Here is a 17,270-nt window from a genome sequence, read left to right as displayed (position 1 = left end):
GCTCTGCCTCTCTGGAGCCACACCATCCTACACTGCCTCCCCTACTCCCCAACAGCTTTTGCCAACACCATCTATTTGTTAACTCAAGACTACCTTGATTTGCCTTCACAGAAAACAGAGATTCAGTATCACAAAGTGTTTTCTCCAGATTGAGGAGACTGCTGCCAGATTTAATGGTCCTAGCAGGATCAGAGAGGTTGTTCCCATTTTCCACCAGTGCTAAAAGGCCAAATTCAGCAGGATAAAGTCAGAATAATTATATTCAAACTCTCAAGAAGTTGGGTATTTTTCGTCTGTTTCACCAGTAAGCCAGACTCATCCACTGGAATTAAACCCAGCTAAAAGCATCATTAGCTTCAGCAAGGTGTTTCATCAAGCAGCAGACTATATCCCTCTTTGTTCCACCCTCAAGGTGGAACTCTTACATTGCAATTCAGGCACAGGGTTCCAAGCCTGAACCATGCTGAGGAAGACTGAAAAGGATCCAGCATGTGAGCATCAGCTGCGCACAAGGACAGCGCTGCTTTCCCACGCAGGATGGGGACAAGAGCCCAGGAATGCAAGAAGTCATTCAGAAGTGCTGTCTCCTGGGAAAAGCTTTAGCAACCTCCCTTTTTTTTCTTTTTTTAAAATAAAAGAAAATAAGCAAACAAAAGTCACCACAGAGAAGGCACATCCTGCTGAGGTGTTTTCTGCAGGGGGTGCAAGCAGTGAAAGGGCTGGAGAACACCTCACGTGGATATACAGCAATGTAAACAGCTCTGTGAAGACTCAAGCTGCAGGACAGGAGTAAATAAATGCAGGGATAAATACATACTAAAAGGGCCCTGCACACAGGTAGCCCAGACACATTTCAGAGCTAGAGGAGGGTTTCCTTCCCCACCTGCCATATCTAAGTCTGGGCATGGGAAGCCCAAAGCCTCAGAAGGGCTGGGCTGCAACACAGACTGGGTTCTGTGCATCTTGTGTGGCAGAATCCCCAGGTATTACACACCGAGAGTATTGAGTGCTCAGGGTAGGGGGAGAAAACATGAACTACTTCTATGTTGAAAACAGAAAACAACTGAACATCAGTGCTCGCATCCAGTTTGTCTTTATGAGGGATTTAAAGCATTTGGGCTTCTTCATTGCTTAATCCCACACCACACTTCCCCACTACCAACCAGTATCAACTTATAACAATGCAAAAGCATCTGCCCACATTGTTGCAATTATTTCAGAGCCAGCAAAGAGCACCCTTCCCTTTCTGTAGCGTTAATCAAAAGAACAGTTGCCAAAATGCTGAGAACACAGTCAAACAATAGCTCTTCTGATGAAATTCCTCCACTCCATAGAGAAACCAGTACCCTCCAGCTGCTGTCGCTTGTCCAGAGAGATCTGAGAGTGTTTACCTGCTCCCATAAAAAAAAAGTGGGGAGAAAACAAAAAAATATGACAAATGAAAGATCCAAGTGCAGCTTGCAGAAAATTAATGCAGAGTCCTGCCACTATAACTGCAACACATGGGTTTGATTAATGCACCATTTGCTTTGTGTGAAACATAAACCCGGGACATCAGTGGAAGGGAGGCAACACCAGTCACCTGTCTCAGGGATAGACACTTGCTATACTTATCAGTACAGAGACCACATCCCTCTAAATAACTCATTCTCAGTGGAATCTCTCGTCAGTAACGTATAAAAGCCAGGTAGCCAAGCTGGACAGCTGAATTACAGCAGCTATTATACACGTATGCCTGAATACAAGGTAGACACCTTTATTTATAAACGCTCTCTTGCCTGACCGAGATTTGACATCAGCTACAGAAAGCATTCAGCATCCAACTGACTGCTTCAGAACAATGTTATGAAAGGTTAGCACACACAGTCCAAGAAGACACCTTTACAAAGTGCTAAAAGCTATTGTTAAAAGAATTCATGCTGCCTCAATGACTCTTTTATCCGAGCAAGTTTAAGTAATTGATTTCCTGAACACACTCTGCTGCACACCCTTGCCTCTTTCTACTTGTATGTATTCAAATAAACATTTTTCCCTAGACCCAATTCTAAGACATTTAGAGTATTTTTTGGTTTATCAAGTCTATCCCTCTCCTTTCAGACCTCCTGGGTCTCTGTGCTTTCCAAGCTGCTGCTTCTTGATTACCTTTAGGCTCACCCAACCTGCAAGACATGAGCATGGGCACACACGTTCCATGAAAGGGGGACACACGCAGGTTATACAAATGCAAAGTGATGGGGGAGGAAGATGGTAGCAAAAAAACCAAACACACTGATAGCTCACATTGAGTTTTCTTCAGCTCTAAGTGGCAACCTCTGATAAAAGGAGGTAACCAAGTCCATGGCAAAAGCATGAATTTTGCTTTACATTGACAGCATCCCCAGGAACAGCACGTGCAAACATGCCAAGCAGGGCTCAGCTGGGCAAAGGAAGACTTTGAGTATACATATGTTCACAGCAGACTCCTGACTCTGTTATAACCTGAAACAGAAGCTGGCACTTCTGCCAGGGCACAGAGATAGGACCCAGCTCCCCAGAGAGCTCCAAGAGCTGTGCTGTGCCATCACAGAAATGGTAAGGAAGAGCCTTCTTTGTCCTGTTCCTCATTTCTTAAGTAAGGTTGATCAAAAGCATCCTCATTTCACTCCCAGAAGCACCCTCCCTGTGCCTAGCACCTTCACTCCTTGCACCCATCCCTCCCATCACACCCAAACCCAAAGCACCAGACTCACCAGCACAGCATTGAGCCCCAGCACAACCCTCTGGCTAAAAATCCCTACAGATGATGAAAATCAGAGGGATGACAGCAACAGGAGCAGCCAAATAACCTCAGGCATCCCTCTCACAGCACCAACCGGCAGCTCCAGAGAGGCTTCCCAGGAACCCCGAGGGGCTGGCTGGTGGATGGGATCCCCATGGGGCCATCCCTGAGACCCCAGCACCAGCATCAGGAAAGAGCTGTGTGCTGCCTCTGCGTTGCTGAGTAAGTTGTTATGGTTACTGAAGGGTTTGGGTTTTTCCCCTCTCCTCTTTTTGAAAGAACTCTTATCAGTTTAACATTATTCCAGGAGTCAGTAACAATTCTTATCTCAAAAGGTCACTCAGGTAGTTTTAACTCTACCTTTCATCTACATTCGCATTATCTGGAGGAAAACAGCCTGAGGACTTTGTTGGTTGTGTTTTGTTTTTTTAATAATCCACTTTGGAACTGTAAGATTTAAAAGAAATACAAGCTACCAGAACCAAGCTGAGCCCATGAGCAATTTGAACACACCGGGGAACAGACAGGGAAAAAAGGCAGAAAAATCACACTGAGGTATGCCGCATGAGAAACAAAGGGACTATCCTGACAGGAAAACTATGAAAACCAGGGAAATGTGCGAGTATAGACCACAGCTGCTGCAGAAACACTATGTTCTGCCTGCAAATGTCAGAGCAGCCAAGTTTCTCCACAACAAAAGTTGAGGGTTTTTTCCTCTACATTTGTCTCCTGATTTTCTTCCTTCTTCACTTCTCATTACAAAGAGAGGGCAGAAGGAAGGGGACAATGGGAAAAACCTGAGCGCCTGAGAATTAAGAACTGACCTGTGAGGTTCAGGGGTTGGTGGTTTGTTTTTTGGGTTTTTTTTTAAACATAGATAACAAGAAAAACAAATGCAGTGGAATGGAAAGAGTTTTAAAACATTTCAACCTAAACCTGGTCAAACACTGTTTTATTCATCCACTGAACTATAACAACAATTAAAGCTCATGCCCATACCCTCACCAGGCAAAAGTGTAGGAAAAGAGCAGGAGAAATAAGTAGCTAAGAGTAAGGCAGGTTTGTGGTTTGTCTGAAGCAAGTTCTATCAAAAGAAAGGAGAGCAAGAAAAGGAAAAGAGAAATCTGGAACTAATTACTTGCAAGGATCAGTAACAGAGAAAAAGCTTTTTAAAGCGCCCTGTGCTTCCACTCCAGGGTTGCCTTGCTCAAAAGCAAAGAGCAGGGCAAAGCTACTGAATCCTGCAGATGACACAATATTAACGTTACTTTAAGTAAAATAGTATCTTCAGGCATTATAGCTCAACATACTGGGCCATGTCCAGCTCCTGCAAGCATCAGGGAAGACTTGCTGGGATTGTGGCACAAGCTGGCTCAGTCCTTGGTGCAACAGAAACACCAGCACCATCCATCTGTATCTCCCATAACAGAAAGTCCCACACGACACAAAACCAACCATGAGTTTCTTGAAGCGTGGTACTGCGAACAGAAGAAAGTCTTTTTCTGCCCCATGGCTTATTTTTATATATTAGAAGAAAGTTGTCTGCATTAGAGCTCTGAAAAGGGCAACAGCTTCTATTAAGAGTAGAAAAAAACATGGTTATCACCGTGTTTTCCACTCGGAGATAAGAAGTCTATAGACTTTACCAGCAAGCAGAGTCTTTGGTTATGCCAGACAGGAGCGCTGAAGAAGGTGCTGTACTGCACACTTTCACAGCTCTGCAAGCATAGAGCCAGATCATAAAAACCATGCTGTAACTCTGACACCTTCACCAAAATCTTTGATACAACCATACCATGCCATGGAGCTACCGCATGCAAACACACAAATAAAACTGCAAGCTGTGAATCAGGCATCAATGCTGATAAATCCTTCACTTGCATCCCCTCTTGCTTAAACAGATGGGCTTGCCTCCTGCACAGAAAGGCTAGCAAAAGCCCAAGCCCTGGTCACACACAGGAAACACCTACCACGTACAAAGTAAATGGTGTTGCTGCCTCCAGAACTGGTCCTCCCACACCGATCAGGCTCATTTTCTGCTCTTTACTCAGAATCAGAGCAGACTGAATTGCATGGCCATCACACAGTGGGTGAAACCAACCTCAGCTCTCTGCTCTGAGAAAAGAAACCCGGCTTGGAATCCCCATGTGCCAAAAATGCAACTCCCTCTGCCCGTAAAGTCCCTTCCAAAGAAAAGCCAGCATCACCTTCTCCAACAGGGAAACAATCCCAACCTTGTTTTGATGAGATCCTGACCTTCCATTTAACACATCTGCTGCAGAAGACGAAGCAGTGCACAGGCAGAAAGTCAGGAATGGATCTGCTCGCTCCCCTTTATTTGTGACTACAGGGGCCAAATGGAAAGCCACCAGTTTCACTGTTTGCCATTGCCAAACTCACACTCAGCAGTGACCTCTGCAAATCTCTGGGTCTCCGTCTTAGGACCAGAGGACTGCAAAGATAAGCACACTGTTTTTTAAGAGAAAAGGGGTTAGCATGCAAATCCATGCATCCTCTGTATGAGGGCTTGCAGCCTCTTTTAGAGGCTTAACAGCTCCTGCATAACCAAGAGTTAGTAAAATAGTAATGGCCTTGTTTGTTCAGTGAAAATAGAAAACGCAAAGGGCACATGCACACAATTCATGTAATGGCTCATCCCAGCTGAAATCCTTTGTGTCAAGGCCCACTCCCGCGTTTCTGCAGATAGAAAGGGTTGATGACTTATGACATGATGACTTATGCTTTACCATGGGCTCCAACACTCACTTGGCACCATGCAAGAAGTGGGGAGAAGACTGGAGTGATCAGGTAGTAAACCCAAAACACAGCCCAGCAGCCACTGTAATACATCAGCTCTTCCATCTGATCAATCCAACCCTGAGGAGCTGTCAGCAATGACCCCTGGGGTTTGGATGCAGCGGTAGTGCAAGGGGTGCCCTTTCTCCAAACAGTTATCTGCAGTAACATTAGACACAAGCACGAAGCTGGAGATCTAAAGCACTGACGAATACATCTTAAAATAAAGCAAGTGTTCACACTAATTACTATTTCAGTTACGCTGACCACAAACATAACTCCCAGCTTGGTAAAAAGTTATTTCATTTGCGGCCCATGAAAGCAAAGGTGTTTTCTAATGGAAGATGAGAAAAAGAAAGGCCAAAGCTCAGGAAACTGTAGAAGATGGGCGGCTGATCTACTCCAAGGAAACCTTCACTAACTGCTTCAAGGAAATTTTGGCTGACCATAGCATCCATTGTTTTAAAAGCAACCGACCCAAATGCAAACACGTAAAATCTAAGTGGCAAGTCAGGCATACAGCTTCGTTCAGATGCTGAGGTCCAGCACACCAAAGGAAATAACTGTGCAGATGATCATGCACTGGCAACAGCCAAAGCTGCTAGCAGAGCACTTTCCCCCTTCATCCAATTAATCTGATTTGAGGCAAGTGTATTTGCAAACTAGATTATTCTACTTGATGCTCTACAGTTGGTTCTTATTCAGCTCCTGATCTAAAGCTAATGTTGACCTCTCCCATCAATCTGTACCTTGGCAGGTTGATGACTGCCACACATTGGCAACAATGCCCCATGTGGTTCCTCCCCTTCACATACAACCTCCCTATACTTACTCTTGTGGGGACAACAGCTGGTCCAGGCAGAGAACTCCTGCTCAGGTCTGACAACGCATCAAATGATCTTTTACATGGACACCAGTGGGATTTTTCCCAACTGTAGTCAATGGGGAAATTAACCCTGGCATCAGGCCCCTCACTGAGCCCTGCATTGTATGACAAAATGGTTAAAAGGACACTACAAAGCATGCAAAACTCCCTGGGAGAAAGCAGCCCACCCATGGGCAGACCCGCCTGCACCATACAATGCTCCAGGCAACAAACCACACTGCTCTCATTAGTTAACCTTTTCCTCCCTCCATCCTGTTTTAAGCACTGCTACCTAAAACCAGTTTCCCCCAGAAAGCTATGCCCTTTGGGAAGAACCAGACCAACCACCTCATGACCCAGCCCTTTTAGCTCTGCCCCATGGGAGAGACCTCACTGTTCGTACTGCTGGTGCTTTGGGAGCGAGCCACGGAGAGCTTCTCCCTCCTCCTCCGACTGTGAGGGCCACGTGCCAGGAACCATGAGGGAAGGCATTTCTAAGCAAACAGGAGAAGATACAGAAGAGTTAAGCACAAGCCCAGAGGCGTCTCTTCTAGGTTTCCAGCAGCATGGGAAGAGTGAAGGGGAGCCTTCTTCATGCTGCGCCACAGGCCTGCCTCCAGCCAGGGCAAGTGAGAGCCAAACACTGGCCTGCAGTGCTTCCCACCGCTACTCTGAAAAGCATCTTTACAAACAAAACTATCTTTGGAGTGCATGATAATACTGGGTGTGTAGCCTTGCTCAAAGCCCCTGGCTAACACTGCTCTGTACCGCTACATCTGTCCCCTTGCTGCTCTCCAAAGTGCACAGCACAAATAGCTTTTTGCCCTCAGGTTTGCAAACAAAACCTGGGCAAGATGCATGGCAGCAGCTCTAGCAAACACATGCAGATTAGAAGAAACCAGTGTCCAACAGCTCAGCCTATCTCTTCATTTAAGAGTCCCGGCTCACGATTTTTAATGTGCAGAGCTGGGAGGGCTGCTCACACCCCTCTTCAGGCAGGGACAAGTGTGGAAAAGGACCACATGATGCCAACATCCAGCTTTGCACTCAGGACTTCCTATTGCTGCTCTCACTGAGCAGAGGGATTAGCTCCTTATCACACCATCCTCCTCCTAGTATACCTACTGGTCCCTCCAGTCCCTGCCACAGGATAGCCCAGCTCCTGCACAGCTCAGGGGCACTTATGCTACAGCTCAGCACTGCATTGCACCAGCAAGCCAAGAAAAACAAAGAAAAAACTGGGAACCACTTTCAAACTGGGCAGTGGGATGACTTTTCCATCAGTGAGGGTCACTGCATGGTGAAGGGGTAGCAGCTTCCCAATGAGCTGAGAGACTATCTGCAACCAGGGTGGCATCTGCTGTCATAAGGCTGGAGCCACAATGACCCAAGGATACAAGAAGTGAGGAACATGTAATACCTTTTAATAGACCAGCTGGTACAGTTAAGGGAAAAAAAAAAAAGAAACCACAACCACACAAGCCCTCCTTTGAGCTGGTGCATCTTCGTGCTTGGCCATTTTTCCAGCTGCATCACTTGGTCTAATTAAAGACATTACAGCTCTCTACAACCCTTGCCTCTTCCTCCGGCCAGTCCTTCCCAGGACAGGAAACCCAGGTCATTTTGATGTTCTCATTGTGGAACTTGACAGCCTGCTGCAACAAAATAAAGATTTTGGCCTTAACATGTGAAGTGGTTAATGTCCTGTGCACAGGGCAAAGAAAGCTTCAAGACCAGGAGCTTAAAGCTGTCACTCTGCTACTATCAGTGCAGGTGGGTGTCTGGATGCCCAGAGGACCCACAGGAGACTTCAGGCACCTCTGTTAGCCAGCAGAGACCACAGGAGTGAGGAAGCCATGGCAGCTCCCAAGCCAGGACTGGTGGGTCTGGATGTGGGACTATTCCAGAAAAACATCTCCAGTCACACCTCTGGCGATCAGAGAGGGGATGCCCAAGCAGATGAGATCAGAAGCACATCCTGCACTCAACGCCAAGAGCCTATGGACCACAGTTCATGGATACAGCAGCCCCATGTCTCCTCATAGGGTCTGTACCCTGCGGGGTGTCCATACCTGGTGCCCCTCGGTGCCTCAGCCCCAGCCAGCAGGCGCAGGAGCAGCACAGGCTCTGCTCCTACCACAGGGCGCATTACGCTCCTGCCTGACCTTTAGTGGTGGCTTGGAGAAGGTCACCACGTCCTGACAGCTCCAAGCAGCTGGGACCGAAGCTGCCCAGCGAGGCCAGGCTGGAAGGAAGGAAGGAAGTTATAGCAGGCTTTTAAATAGCACTATGTAATACCTGAAACTTCTATTTCTGTGCAGGGATAATATGGTTTCAATATTCTTCTCCATCCATGGCAGCCCAAGCCATTCGTGCTCAAATTGAACTAGCAGCAACTCACATTCTTCACCAGTTAAACCATTAAAGCTCTGTGAGGCTACTCATAGCTGCCACATAGAATAACTACAAGCTGTACACCTCAGCTAATGAAAAAACATATACGTATTTCCTCCCATGGTTGCTTCTCACTTCTATTTTACCTTTATAATCAAGCAACACCTTTAAGTGCACTACAGACTGCAGGTGGCCTCACAGCCATCTGCACAGCTCCACACACTGTATGTAGCCACCAAATCTCCAGTGTGCTCCGAGACACCAGTGTAGATTTCTGCAAGATGCCTCTCATCTGCGGAGGGCAATGTGGTTATATCCACCCCTCCATGCTTAAGCAGGTACCCAAAGTACCACAGAAGCAGGAGGGTCCTCAGGGCTTTCCGAGGGCTCACAGCAGAACCACACTGGGTTTTCAATGCTAACTAGGAGGGCTATCATTATCAAAAATAACATCACAGTTGGAAAAAAACTAGATGGAACTCTTTCAAAATAAATATACTTGCTTCTCCATGTCAATTAACTGCTAAAAAGAGTTATTTTTCTTCCTTGATGTGTTCCCCACCTCATCTGCCATATAGCAGACCTCTCATGTGGAGTCTACCAGGCAAGAACTAGCTGGGCACCTTTGCTCAGTTTTTCCTCCATGCCTGGTCCACACACACCTAACAGCTCATGAGCCCAGCTCCATCAGCCAGTGGGGATTTCATGTTCCTTTTGGGCCCCTTCTTGACCCCATTTGTTGGTAATGATACTGCCAAGGATGGTGCCCATCCACCAAGGAACACAGTAGGGCTGCTCCCTCCTTCTAATGGCTGCGAACTTGTGATACATTCAAGTCTTCCCAAAGCCCCAACCTTGCTGGGGCAAGCACCAGGACCTGCACATATAAAACAACTCACCTAACCCACTGTTAAGTCAATTTGGACACTTCCTTTAGCAAATCAGACCAGCATGTAGCATTCAGACTGGTGTTGCTTAAATCACAGAGACACCCCCTGCCAGACAGAACATTTCACCCATTCCTCCACTGAAGGTGAAAACCTCATGTCTTACAGCCAGCTCCTACATCCCATTTAGGCTGCACAACGCTGTCACCCCACAGTCCCTCACACACCACCATTGTTGCATCCCCAGCATCTACAAGGACACTGGTGGGGTACCTTCAAGCAGGGAGCCACCGTTTCCAAGTCAGCAAACTGCAGGAAAATGTAACACAAGCCACCTCAGCCCCCAGCCTGGGAGGGAATCGAGTCCAAATCAGTTACACAAATAACAGGATAACAACAGTGAAGAGTAACACAAGGTTAGATTATGCCTCTGCTTTTCAGAACAACTTGGTGTGATTCCACTGCCAGGCAAGCAAAAAATGCCAGGCTGCAAAATGAGTGCCAAACAGAAGCGATTTCAGAAATACAGGTGGTTTTAACAAGAAGGAAGTGTTAACACTGGAGACAAAAGCAGTTTTTCTAAGAGTTCTTGGTTGCAAATCTCAGCTACCTTTCCCTCCACTGCAAACAGAGCTGCCCAGCTCAGAAAAGCACGTCCTTCTCTGCGGGATGCATAGGTATGTCCATCTCATGGGAAAGCCACACAGAGGGGTGTCTGGTGAAAAAGAGCAACCCAACAGACCCAGGTTTTGCTATCAGAGTTACAAACGCCCTCGAGGAACAGCTCATTTTTGGACGAATTATCAGGTGAAGTGCAGGCAGCTCTGCAAAAGCATTAAGGGACAGGCAGAAGGCTGGGTGCCGAGCTTTGCTTGCAGGAGAAATCCTTGTGCCAAGTAAGGTCAGTGGGATTACAGGAGCAAGCAGGGATTGCTCGCATGAGTGGAGATGGAAAGAGCCCAACCCTTGGTTTCCACCCTGGCTTATACGGACTGAATGCCACTACACAGGCAGCCATATCTGACTTTGTATTTGGGAAGGCTTCAAGACACTGTTTCCCTTCGTAATTAATCTTTTCTGCAGTCAGCAGGTAAATCACCCCTCTAATGACTAGGGGACACAGCTACTGCCAAAACCACAACGTGAATGAGAAATCACAATACTGATAAAAAAACACCAAATTTGAAATGGGCTGCTCACACTGACTTGCAGCAGTAATTGCAGCAACCCTGTGCTAAAGCCAGCAATAGGAAGCTGCACATCTATCCCAGAGCAGCTGAGTTTAGAGAGCATGCTCCCTCCCTGCTCAAACCCCCCCCGCCCCGGGGCCTCCCCACCCAAATGGATGAGGTTTGGCCCTTCAGCTGTTTATAAAACCAGCAGTATTGCGCCCTAACACACTCGGCAGCATTCCTCCTTCTCATTCCTGTGAGCTATATAAGGGAACGGCCAATTCCAGCCTCGATCCCTTCGCGCCGGAGCAGCCCCCAGCTTGGTTTCCTGCAGAAGGACTTAAATCTGTCCTCAGTGGAACACGGCACTGCGCTGGACCTTGTCATCAAATGGCAGCACAAGGCAGCTGCCAAATCCTGCCGGCTCAGAGCTCTAATAGGGAGCAGCTGGAGAAGGACCCTGCATTCCTCCCGCCCCATCCACACCAGGGGCTCTGTTCAGGATCCAGGGCTTCGCTCGGGATCCGGCCGCCGACAGCCCGCGAGATTTCCAAACCCACAAGATAGCCCCCCTGTCGCAAAATGCTCCCTGGCACTGCTTCCACACACACAGCCCCAAAAGGGAGAACTCCCAGCATATCTCCCCCACCCCCCGGGGTTTTAAACAAAAGGGATGCTTTTCAACGGGGACGGAGAGTTGCTGCGCCTTCTTTTGCTGCTGTTTTGTTTGGAGGGGTTGGGGAAACAGAACTATGCACTTCTAGGCAGATTCTGCCTTCCCTACTTTCATTTCAGCATTTCAGAAACTCTGCCTAAAGCAACTCGCATCCCCACGTACATCTGCGCACACACACTTGGGAACATACATGTTTGCAGTGCACACACACCCATAAACAAACGCGTTAGCACGCAGCGCCATTCGCACATCCCTCGTGCCGTTTTCATCCTGTTCCAACTCCAATTACTTCTTCGGAGTTGAGTCACTTGTAATGGGGTATAAATAAACCCGAAATACACTTTCGTAGCCACGCACGTCCTCTGTAATGCACTGCACTCAGTTCAGTAACAGAGCAGGCTACTCGCATTTTCTTAGCGCTCCACTGAAACACAAGGGGGTATTCAGAGCCGCAGGGAAAAAAATGCGTCTAAACAGGGTCTGAATGATGAAATAGGAATTGCTACACTTAAAAAAATAAAATTAAACAAAAATGGTATAACCCAGCTGCCCAAACCTTTAGAAAATAACAGTTTGCCTAAGGTAGTGATAGGCTGCTTCTGCATGGTGCAGAACGCAAAGCAAGCCACGTTGTCCAAAAGAAGCCTAGAAAATCCAGACTCTACGTGACCTGACTTACTTATTTCACAGGAAACTGCATGGAAGGAGGAAGGGGGGGAGGGGAAGGGAGGGAGAGGGAAGATAAAAACCCCCTCCAATCATTCATGCTACCGTAGTTACACCACGCCATAGACTGGAGTAGTTTGCTGTGAAAAAACAAACTGAAATCAGCCATCAGCCGCTTGGAAAACAAAAATGTAATGAGAGGAGCTGCAAACGCAATCAGGCTGGGGAGCCCTGGCTCCCGACCTCTTCCCTCGGGTGGGTTTTCTGTGGTTTTGTATTTAATCTTGCCTGCGTGAGAGCACCGTCTAAGAAGGAGCTGCAGCAAATAACACTCACCGGGGTTGTTGGCCTCCCCTTCGAGGATGTGGAGCTCGGTGCAGTCTGCCAGGGAGTGCTCCAGGCAGAGCTGGAGGAAGCGAGCTTGGGTCCGACTAACGCGTTTCAGCAGCGAGAGCAGCGCAACAGTCTGCTCGCACTCGTTCCAGCCCTTGAACCAGCCGGCCAACACGCCGACCTGGTCTCGAAACATCATGGTGAGCCGGCGGCCGGAGGAGACACCTCTGCGGGGGCACAGAATAAATAACCGGGAGAGCCTGCCCGCCCCGACGCCGCTTCCTCCCCTCCGCGCCGGGTCAGGGTTGAAAAATAACAATAATCGAAATTAGGAGAAAAAATACACCAAAACCAACGGATCTCCTCGGCAATCAAAAGGGTGGGTTTTGTTTTGGACGCAGCTTTCGGCCTGGGTTGGGTTTTGCTCCCTCTCTTCTGGCTTCGGTGCGGTGCTGGATTCCCTGATGGCGACACGGGAGGGAGGGAGGGAGAGGGCGGCCAAAAAAAAAAAAAAGGCAAAAAAAAGAAAAAAAAGGCAAAAAAAAAATAGGAAACCCCCAGCGGCAGGGTCAGGGCTGCCCTGGCTAGGCGGCGGGGGCCTCACACCTGAAACAGAGAACGGGGCGTCAGGGGGGCACAGCAGGAGAAGGAGGAGGAAGGCTGGCCCTCGGCCCTGGCACCGCAGCCCCCCCCCCCACTGCCTCCTTCCCCCTCCTCCTCAACGGAACAGATCTCTGACACTCCCAGCTCGGTTTGGGGGGGGGCGGGCACCCCACAGGGCATAAGCAACCCCCCCATGCACCCAGCACCCCTGCGGAGAGAGGGAATCCCCCTCCCACAGCACCCAGGCAGGCGGGAAGGAGCCCCCCTAAAACATCCCAGCACCACCGGGGGGGGGGAGGAGAGAGAACAAACACATCCAGCAGCACCCCCCCCCACGCACACGGCCCCGCATGGGGAGGGAAACAAGCAACCCCCATGCATCCAGCACCCCGACTTGGGCGGGCACACACAAGCAACCCTTCCGAAGCCTCCAGCACCGGGGGTGTCCCCACTGCAGCAAAGCACAGCCAAAAGGAGGGGGTGGGGAGGAATGAGCCCTCCCGTCCGCCGTCCCCCCCTTCCCCCAGACACTCACCTGGCTCGTCGGGGCCCCGGGGCGCGGGGGGGGGCGGCGCGGCGCCGGGGGGGGCCGAGCCATGGCGGGGAGAGGGGAGGGGGGGAAGGGGACGCGCCGGGCGCAGGCAGCAGCGGCAACTCCGCGGCGAGAGACTGAGCCCGGCGGCGCGAGAGCCCCCGCTCCCCACATGCCGCTCATTTGCATAGCGGTGACGTCATGGGGGCGGGTCGGGGGGGGCCGCGAGCTCCGGTTCCCCAGCGCACCCACCCCGCCACCCCCCGGTTGCGAACCCCTCGCAATAGGGTACAACCAACCCCCCCCTCCGGTGCTGGGGGACCCGGCGGGCGGGACGGGGCGGGGCGGGGGGAGCCCCGGCCCCTTCCGTCGGCCCCGGGCCGGGCGGCGGCGGATTTCCCGCTGGAGAAAGCCACCATCTAGTGGAGCGCGGGGTAATGGCAGCGCTGCCTTCGCTGTTTGGGGGCACACAAGCACACGCACACACAGACACACACACAGACACAGACACACACTCGCGCACGCACGGTACTTTCAGCGTGCCGCAGCGGCGAAAAGGGACCTTTCAAACGTGATTGAATTTGGCTGAGGCGTTCTGCACGTCGGGATGCTCGGCGGTAAATGCTGCCCCGGGAATCCGGGGAGCAGGCGGTGGGGATGGATGGGCTCAAGGCTGAGAGCACCAACGGTGCCCAAGAGGGGCAGGATCTGTGCTTTGGGTTACTGATTTCCCCTGCAGTCATATTTTAGTTCAGTTTAGTTTAGTTTTAGTTTTCTATCATATTATAGTCTGCTGCATTCTGTTCTGTTCTATCCTGTCATACTCTATTTTATTTCAATATCCCTGCTATTCAAGGAACGAGTGACAGAGGTATACCCAAGGGAAATGGATGGGACCAAAACCAAGAACAAGTGTTTGCAAGAATACAGAAAATATTGAGCAGATTCTAACACGTTATAAAGCCCAAATAAAGGCGTAAAGTGGGTTTATTTGTGAATGTGGCAAATGTTGGATCTGTGTATGGCTTGTGCTTCTGGGAACTATTGCACCATTTCCTGGTACCTGTTGTGTTGTGGACAGGGAAGCTCAGAGGTAAGAGGAGTCAGGAGGTGGTGAAGGAGGGACATGGGATGTGATTGTAGCAAACCAGGGCCTGAACCTCCCCAGTGGTGATGCCATTCCCCAAAAGCAGCCATGTGTGGGTGCTGGAGAGAGGAAAACTGAGTTTGGGCCTCCTTTGGCTCAAAAAAGCAACACACATGGCTGAACCTATTACTTTTTCTGGGGGGAAAGATAAAGGCTGCATGAAGCACCAGGAATACCCAGTCCCGTGTGCAGGAGCATCACTCCCACAGCAGGACCACAGGACGAGGATCACCAAGTTGCTTCCCATACATCAAGCACAAATGGTCCATCTCGCTCTGCTTAAGAGTTTGCACATAACACGCTTTAGCTTTCAGTATGTCTGGTGACTAATTAAACAAACAGGAGCGGAGTTCCCTGCCAACAAACCCAACCATCTGCCTCATCCTCTAGCTCCATCCAAATAAATGGTCCATCAAAGAGCCCCTTTCCCCTCACCTCGGTGCTGACAGTCCTCCCGCTGTCCGGGTGTCTGAGGGACAGCCCGCTGAGCTGCGAGGATACACCATCTGTGTGTGCGCGTCTGGCATGGGAATGCGGAGCGAGGCTTGTTAAACCATCGGTGTAAACAGCACAAGGAGCTCTGGGCAGAACTCTATGCGCTTGCACGTTGCTAATTTAAGAGTTGCTGAGCTTGCTTTGCCGATAACGCCTCTCAGGTTTTGCATTTTGCACATCTAAAGTGGTAACAGCAGAGTATTTAGGGATGAAACATTAAATGCAGTCCTCTGCAAGGCCACGTGGATCGGTGAGACGTGGTGTCCCTCCACATGCAGAAGAATGAGCGAGAGTAAAAGGACTGAAGCCACAGAGTCTGTCCTGTGCCCTTGGAGACATCGAGAGCTGCCTGATAACAGACCCCAAAGTAATCATCCACCACTCAGGACCCCAGAGTACCTGTTTCCCCTTTAATGTCCCCAGGAAGCAGATGTGGAGGAGTGAGATCCTGATGTAACAGTGTACGCTGTGATGTTTGGAGGTTTCTGTGGTTATTACAAATAATGTATCTGCGACCCATGGAAGAAACACCTTTTCGCATCCCTAGCTGCATCCTTAGGTGCATTGTGGGGCGGGTGCACATGCAGATCAATGTGACCCAAGGGTTCCAAGCTGGCTGGAAGCCAATCTTCTTCCCCGGGGCTCATATGCTGGGGCAGAGGTACCCATCACCACCTCCATGGTCAATTCCCTTCCCCAAGGATGGAGCACCCAATGTGCAGATGCTGTGTCCTAGGAGCAGAGATGCCCTAGCTCTGCACAAACACGAGGCAGTGTAGAAGCAGGATAATTCTATTTGATATGGCAACTCCTGGGGAACCTTGGGATCTTCATAGATCCAGCTGGAGCATTTCTGCAGGGCTGCAACTCCCAGGGCAAAAAGCAGAAGCTGTTAGTGGGGTTTGCAGTGCCCGGGCTGTCATTATTTGGCCAAGGCAGAACTGATGGCATGATCTGGCTTGCCTCCTACTGCCAGCATGGCAGGGCAGCTTGTACAGCAACATCTAGGCATGCTCTCCGTTACTGTTTACCACTTGAGAGAGAAAACAAGAGGCCTGTAGTAATATCAGCCAAGCAGGTGGTCTGAGCAAATTAGTGAATCTTGATGGTTCATGAGTTCAAAGGAAGGAGTTGCTCATCTCTGTGGAAGATATCCGATAGCACATTTAGCTCAAGAAAGGATGAGTACATCCACCAGCATACAATGGCCCAGATTTCCTAGCTCATGAAACCCAAATATTAGTGAAAATATCACAGGCTGAGGTAAGTAAACATCCTTCCATTTGTTCCTAAACAAAGCGAGGGAGTTGGGCACTAGGATGCTAGCGTTTTCCTCACCTTGGGCAGTGAAGGGGAGCTGTATTATTTATGCAAATAAGCCCTACCAAAAGCAAACACAAATAAAAAAACCCCAAAAAAGTTAAACAAGAAAACATACATATTTCCAAATTAAATGCAACAGCATTAAAAATATGTATTTATTATATTCACAGTCCTGTGCCCAGTCTTGGGTTCAGGGATGACCTTGGGTCTGAACTCACCATGAGAGGTCACAGATCTCTCCTGCCTGGGAGAAAATAGAAGAAAAGACAATCCCAGGCCTGGAATACCTCATCTACATGCACCACACTCTGCTGGCATCGTTCTGGGGTAGGGAGTGAAACTCACATCTTCCAGCCTTTAATGCATGACCCTGGCATGTGGATCAGCTCTGAGCCTGGATATACAACCATTCCTTCTTAAGTCAGTGGTAAGTTAGGTGTTGCAGCCCAAGTCCTTGCAAGAGAAGTATGCGCTGACCTGCCTGCTGCAGGAGGCAGCGATGGGAGATGAGGGCTGGGAAGAAGAGTGCATTTAACCCTGCAGCTTGAGCTACAGCAGGGGATCGGTGAGCATCTGAAGGGGAAAGAGAAGTGACAGCATCTGGGTGCTAGTGAAAGCATTGG

General features: G+C 49.4%; 1 protein-coding gene across 4 annotated transcripts in view; it reads right to left on the bottom strand.

Annotated features, from left to right (window-relative positions):
* The window catches only part of SAMD4A (sterile alpha motif domain containing 4A), a 101,175-nt gene extending 87,427 nt beyond the window's left edge, over nt 1-13,748 (bottom strand). Inside the window, exons 1-2 of one of the 4 annotated variants that reach the window (XM_061355849.1) lie at nt 13,686-13,748; nt 12,551-13,153 (exon numbers count right to left, since the gene is read on the bottom strand). In XM_061355849.1, coding sequence (XP_061211833.1) covers nt 12,551-12,746 — 196 coding nt within the window. In that variant the 5' untranslated portion in view covers nt 12,747-13,153; nt 13,686-13,748. The remainder of the gene's footprint in view (nt 1-12,550; nt 13,154-13,685) is intronic. The other 3 variants (XM_061355858.1, XM_061355835.1, XM_061355843.1) reach the window with 3 other exon arrangements.
* Between the last annotated feature and the right edge of the window lie 3,522 nt (nt 13,749-17,270).

This window comes from Neopsephotus bourkii, unplaced genomic scaffold (assembly GCF_033783945.1).
Source record: "Neopsephotus bourkii isolate Nb327-2 ecotype Australia unplaced genomic scaffold, CSIRO-AGI_Nbou_v1 NB_95, whole genome shotgun sequence".
In the NCBI taxonomy this organism is placed as follows: Eukaryota; Metazoa; Chordata; class Aves; order Psittaciformes; family Psittacidae; genus Neopsephotus; species Neopsephotus bourkii.
This window is presented reverse-complemented; position numbering and strand designations above follow the sequence as displayed.